At 38.4% G+C, this 6757-nt stretch overlaps 1 protein-coding gene across 2 annotated transcripts in view; it reads right to left on the reverse strand.

Moving 5' to 3' along the window:
* The window catches only part of mapk4 (mitogen-activated protein kinase 4), a 24513-nt gene extending 17967 nt beyond the window's left edge, over positions 1 to 6546 (reverse strand). The window contains exons 1-3 of one of the 2 annotated variants that reach the window (XM_015395924.1): positions 6313 to 6546; positions 3576 to 4929; positions 1957 to 2132 (exon numbers count right to left, since the gene is read on the reverse strand). In XM_015395924.1, coding sequence (XP_015251410.1) covers positions 1957 to 2132; positions 3576 to 3942 — 543 coding nt within the window. In that variant the 5' untranslated portion in view covers positions 3943 to 4929; positions 6313 to 6546. Of the gene's footprint in view, positions 1 to 1956; positions 2133 to 3575; positions 4933 to 6312 lie in introns of both variants that reach the window. The other variant, XM_015395933.1, reaches the window with a different exon arrangement.
* Between the last annotated feature and the right edge of the window lie 211 nt (positions 6547 to 6757).

Raw genomic sequence — 6757 nt, forward strand, 5'->3', positions numbered from 1 at the left:
ATAATTTATCATTATATTAAAAAACCCTGAAATGTTAAAACTGTAAAGTTACAATCATATGTTTATATTACTGTTTTTCTATTTTTTTATTTTACTTTTTTTCAAGGCTGCACATGAAATTGTCTAGAGAGCTGTTCTAAACTAAATTTCTTTTTGTTTTACACTTGTGTAAACAAAATGACAAATAAATCTGTCTAAGTCTAAGTCTAATTGTCATTTCTGAACTTTGACTAGGCCTAACTAGCTAATATACCCTGATCTCAAACCTTCCATTCAAGCTCTGTCCAGGCACCTCTGCCTATTATCAAGTCTTTTTATGGCAGGATTTTATTTCATTTTATCAATTCTAGTCTTATTGTTCCCGCTTAAGAAAACCTTCCCCACAGGATGATGCTGCCACCACCCTGATTAAACCTGGAGATAGTGAGTTGGCTTGACTCCATCTGTCCCTCTGTCTGACCATCCATGTCCTTGTGTTTAATGTATCATTGTAAGCAGGGGTGTCAACCACAATCACTCCATAATGTCCAGAGCCTTCAGCATCTTGTAACAAATTATCCACCCCAGGCAGCCTGGCACTGGGCAATTTAATAACCGTGGTGGCTTCCGCTACAAAGATGGAATCACCTTTCGCTGAATCGTCCGATACTGCCATCGCCCTGATGTGGCTTTCAGTGCAAAACAATGTCTACATTCGGGGTTTACAGTCTCTCGCCTAATATAGCCTGAGATAGTCCCGACTTCCCCCCTCTGAGTGTTTGAAATGGCTGACCAGAAGGTCAGCAGAATGTTCTTTTTCATAGCCTCTCTGAATTCATGCCAACACAAATTTTTTCAACTCCACAACCACACTGTCCTTCTGGCCTCCCGGTATCTGTCTCCTTGTTCAGACATCCCGATTAAAATCCAAGCCCTGAACACTTTCTTCTTCACCTTGACAGCTCCAACTACTGCTGCTGTTCACCAGCAAGTCCTGTTATTACAAAACATCACATAGTTTTCTATCAAGTGTGACACTTTGTCAGACACTCTTGCTATATACTGTGGTTTTTACTGTTTGAGGCCATTGTATAGATGACAAAATATATGTTAATATAAGCAGTGCAGCTAGATTACACATAGAAAATGTTAATGAAATACTGTCTAAAAATTAGACAGCCCAAGAGCTTGAGGAGCTATTGTCAGTCCCTAGATAATGATTCTCTCTAAATGAAATAGAAAAGAGATAACATACACAAGTATTATAATTATCTCTTTGATTTTATTCAAAGGCTCTATGGTGCAGACTGCCTGAAAAACTCTGCCGACTTAATAATATTCATAAAATCATCCATTCGCTACAGAAATTAAAGACAACAAAAGCCTTATATTAGATACTGTTTTTGTTTCTTACATGAAGAAAGCAGATTTAAATAATTAATGCAAAACCTTTAAAAAGACCTTAAAAAAGACAGGCTACTATGTGTATATTTTCTAAATGACACATTTTTTTTTTTACCTGACCTTGCATTTCTTTTAAAGATAAATCTGGAAGCTGGCATGTGATATTTTCACATTAACATAACAAACCAACATAATTTACAAGTAAAATAATTCATTCCCATTTTATTTTAAAGGGCTATATTTAAATGTTCCCTTTTAATACTTTAGCTTTCATTCACACAACATAAAAAATATGCAAATGTGCGACAACAAAAGGGAAAAGTGTCTAATGAAAGTGAACTTCAATATGTGCAGGGAAAGGTGGAGGTTACGCCAGCATAATCTAAATTGGTAAATATCTGCTCTCCCTCCTTAGCAACAGCTGCCCTATTTTCGAGATTTTAGAAATTTCCATGTTATAAAGAGGCATAAAAAGATACAAACAGGGTATTTGTAAACCTCTCCGAGGCAGAAGCCCCAGCTGTAAGTAAGTCCTAATCAGAATGCAGCGCTCTATGCTTGTCTAACACTTACCTTATGAGAATAATGGGGGTCCACTATTCTAGCAAGTCCAAAGTCACCAATCTTGAGCAGCATTTGGTCTGTGTTGATGAAAATGTTGGCAGGTTTCAGGTCTCGGTGCAGGACGTTAGCTGAGTGGATGAATTTAAGGCCCCTCAGCAGCTGATAAAACAGCAGGGTAGCATGACCTGTTGAAGGATGGAAATTAGTTATAGGTCTAATTAAGATCATTTTCCTATAGTATAATACAGTTCCTAAAATTAGTGCAAATAGTTTGCACTTTTCAAACTGAATTTATTTATTTACGTTTTAGCAAGTGAGGTAAAGTTAATTAATACTCACATTATCCATACTGACCACAAAAAGAAAAATTCTCTAGTTGCTTGTACATCCCTCATGCATCAGTATTTAACAATACACCGTAGAAAAAAGAGATCATTTAAGTCATTTTGTGATTTGCAAATAAAGATTTTTTGTTTTCTCTTTAATTAAACATATAAAAAGATTGAGGATTAGGTCACTTAGGACACACATGGCTTATGTGGCCATGGGTTAATGTTGACCGTGGGTTAAAATCAATGTCCACTTGACCACCACTCTAGTAAAATAGATGCTTTAACATGAGTAAACCCGGGTTGACTAGCCATATGGGCTGTAGAAGCACCGCTATTTAAAATACATGGTTGGAGACAGAATGAGAAACAGTAACCAGGGCCCTCTGCCTTTTCCAAATCAAAGAAAAATCCCCTATAAGAGCCTAATCTAGTTTAACATGCCCCAAACACCCAACAAACACTGCAACAGAATGAGTGGAAAACCTATACCTATTTATTCTGTAAATTTGGACAAAACTTGGGAATATAATCATTGTTATTCATACCTAAAAATAGTTTTATTCATTAACAAATATGTCTTAAAAAGGACTAAACCTCTATAATTATTTGACTATCTAATCAATTAGAGCTGTTAGTTATGCTTGTCTTTATACACTAGTAAAGTAATAATACACATTAATGTGGCTATAATGGTTAGTATGCTTTTAAACAGCACTGAAAATAATTACCTTTTAGGCACCACATAACTTTCAGCCACTAGGGGTGCTGTAAGTTCCAGTTTTAGTGCCATAGAAGGCCACTGCCATTACTGCACTGTTGCAACACAATCGGTCTCCCTCAGGTTTTGGATTCTGACAGCAGACCACTTTGAGAAAAGTCAAGTTTCATGTAAAGATAAGGCCACATTCACCCTTCAGTCCTACTTCAGAGAACCAAAACAATGTCTGATTCAACCCTGACTCGTGAATGAAAAAAAATAGATGTATATAAGTTTAGCTCCAGAGTATAAGGGGAGCTCAAACTGCTATAAAGCTGCGTTATAGGTCACACAACCTGTTCAGCAACAGATCCGACCCTTATAAGTTACATAAATGAGTTTTTTAGAGGTGCAGCCCACTATACACTAAGTGCTGTATGTTAACCGGAAAAAATAATTTAATATATCTCAAATTGGGCTAATATTTGAGACACTTGCTGCTAAATATATATTTTTTGGGGGTAGAAAATGTTTCTTGAAAAAATTACCTCATTATTTAAATCCATAAATCAGATTAAATACCTTATATTTTCTCTTACTTGTAGGTAGAGGTCCCTGGTCCAGTAACCGGGCCAGATCAGTCTCCATACACTCCTGGATGATATAAAGGGCGCTAAGCTGGGATGGGTCCCTGGGTAGCGGCCATCCGTACGGCGCCACAACCTCATGGACCTGCACTACGTTCTCATGGTGAAGTCGTTGTGTGATTTTCACCTCCCGCAGGGCATGCTTCATAGTGATTGCATCTCGCATTACCAGCTTTTTTATAGCTACTCGCTGCCCAGTGCGCTGATCAAGAGCAGACAGGACGAGGCCAGTCACACCAGTGCCAAGAGGTCGGGGGTCGACAAAATGGCCACTAAGTTCAAAGCCATGAAGAAACAAAGAGTTGGCCTGGCTGGCCATTGTAGCTCAGTTTGAGGGGATGGGCTTATTATTTTCTAATATGCAGCGTTATGCAGAGGATGGTAAACCTTGTTGGGGAACCGTGACAATGTCTTTCTCTTGTTAAGAATCAAAATATCGTGGGGAATAAAATTTGTCTGCAAGAGTCACATCTGGTTTACATCATCATGAAAAAGGGTGTCCTAGAGCAAATAATAGGACATTTTTGGACCTCCTTTGGGCAATCTTTACATCAGATATGTTGCCCATTTTAGCATAAACAAAGACAAAATGTGTGTTACAATTTTCTTTTCTGATGCGTGAGCCTAAAACTAAAACAAGAAGTATTTTAGCTTAAAAAAGAACTTCTAAAATAAATCAAAGATGTATCTTTATCAGTCATCCATTAGTTTCATCTTTATGCCTGTGGTGGAGACACACACAGCAAAGATTTAAAATATCACTTTCCCTTCAGCATCTTTCTCTTGACATATGATGTTTTTTTTTTTCTTCTGCTCTAGACAGCAGGTTAAAAGAATTGAAAGCTTTCTTTGTATCTCCTAGATATGGATGTAAGTGAGTCTCACTAAAGTAAATGAGTGCAGGAGTATGTGGATATGTACAAGCCCTATGTGAGGTTAATTCTGCTCCAAGTCAACACATTGTGGGACACTCTCCTTTGCAACATTGAGATTTGATATTTAGGCAGGTGCAATAGGGTTGGGTCAACAGGAAGGCATTCAGAGAGCCTCTGTTGGCTCCTCCTCTTCTTCCATGATACTGCTGAGTTCTTCTGGCAAGTTCATTCAGATCATTGCCCACAGTTGGATGGAAGTTAAATCCCGGAACTGTTGTACCCCCCTGTGTTTGCATGTGCACACGTGTGCATGAGTTTAATCCCCCAGTAATCTTCTTTCTGTTGCCTTCTTATGAATGTAGAGCTTTCAGCAGCATATCGTGGTCAAAGAGAGAACATCCTGCTCAGCACATCTGCTGTTTCTTCCTCTGCTGCTGGGAAGAAAGAAGGGGAAACAGGATGAACAGAATTTTGAGATGCACAGACGATAGATGAAAGTTAAACAGGGAGAGGTTCTGTTGAAGTGTGACTGTTACATAACATGAAACAGCCCTGTAATCTAATCCTCAAAAGTAGCTCCGTGTTCCCCGTATGGGTAGTCATCTCAGTTATATGCTGAAATGTTTTGATCAGAGACCTCTTTCCGCCCTCCATTTTTATGTAAAGCTGTAACTAAATGTTTATTTTGAGAGCTAAAAATTAGGAGCATTCATTGTTCAGCTATTTCAATTGGATTGGGTGCATTCAGACGGAAAAATGATGTTTATTTTGTTATCCACCTGCACATCATGCTAAAAATTTGTGGTGAAAAGAACATTTATTTTATTTTATCGATGGAGAAGGAGACAGTTCTTTAATTTTAAATCTTTATTACCTTTCATTTTCCTTCCTGCCTCCAATGTGTCTAATAAATATACAGTAAATCAAGCTTTTTCAATCCTTTTGTTCCAGTGTGACACAACCATCCTTAAAAACATGAATCAATCCATTAATCAATACAACGAATCTCCCTACTAGGCTGAAAACCATCCCTGTTTTGGGTAGGAGGGGCAAGTGGGTCAGGTCATGACACTGTCTTTTTTTATTATATCATAGCTTCTCTCAGATCAGTGAATCTCAGACAGACTGCAGGAGGCTGCAAGATAGTAAAGTGGGAGCAGTTAGAGTAGGGAGATGGAGCACAGGCTGTAGTGCTGGATGGGAAGTGCAGCACTGGGGTAACTTTATAAATAATGCATAATCACTTGCAACAGCGGTTCCTGCTCTCTTTACGCATTTATTCAGGCAACAGCTGAATTAATTTGGAGTTTGCAGACCGAAAATGCTGCCAGGTTCTGTGTCCAGAACCAGCTAATCAAAACCGTTAAATTGGCTTTAATTGCAATTAATATCCTATTCATGAAGAGAAAATGAAATTGCAGGTGATTTTCGAGGTAAATGATGTTTTCTGTGTTTCTCTCTGCCAATCAGTTGCGTTTTTGTTTGCTTTCTTTCCTCCTCAGTGTTTTTGCGCTAATACAGATTTACTTTAGATGCTGCATGGCCTCTAAACACCATGCAGCTGCCTTTGTGTGTCCACACAGTAACGCCCCTCTGACGAAACAAAAACACTCAAAGTGCATAATAAAACACAGAGCCTCTTTTACCAAAATTATAAAAACAAAAAACTACACAAGCAACCATGTGCACCGTGTCACTATTTGAAGACTGTAGTTAAATCTCACCAATAGGAGGGTTTAGTTGGTTTTAAATAAAAAGGAAAAGAGAAGAAAATAGAGTGGAAAGATAAATGAACAGCAACCATCTGTACTCACAGAGGCATTACGCAGCCGCAGCGTCTCCACCAGAAACAAAGATCCGGATGTAAAGATGTGATAAAGATAGATCCTTAGGAGCGGAGAAAGTGAAACACCTGTCCATCGCTTTGAAAGTGAGATTTGGACGATATAGAAGGAGAAGAACAGCCGATATGACTAGAGGCAGGCAACAGAAGGAGCGATCCGATCCTCAGAGATGAGATAAAGCAGAGGCTGCTTCTCTGTGGGCGACTGTCCGCTCACTGTCAGCGCTGAATGGAGGGGGGCGCACATTGCAGTATACGGAAGAGGATTATGCCCAATGAAAAAATTAAAAAAGTTAACTGATTTTAACATTTTATTTCAGAATAATATGAGAAAAATGTCAGAATTCTGACTCAAAATTCTGACTTTAATCTCAGAATTCTGACTTTAATCTCAGAATTTTGGATCTTAATGTAGA

This window comes from Cyprinodon variegatus, unplaced genomic scaffold (assembly GCF_000732505.1).
Source record: "Cyprinodon variegatus isolate N-32 unplaced genomic scaffold, C_variegatus-1.0 Scaffold26, whole genome shotgun sequence".
In the NCBI taxonomy this organism is placed as follows: domain Eukaryota; kingdom Metazoa; phylum Chordata; class Actinopteri; order Cyprinodontiformes; family Cyprinodontidae; genus Cyprinodon; species Cyprinodon variegatus.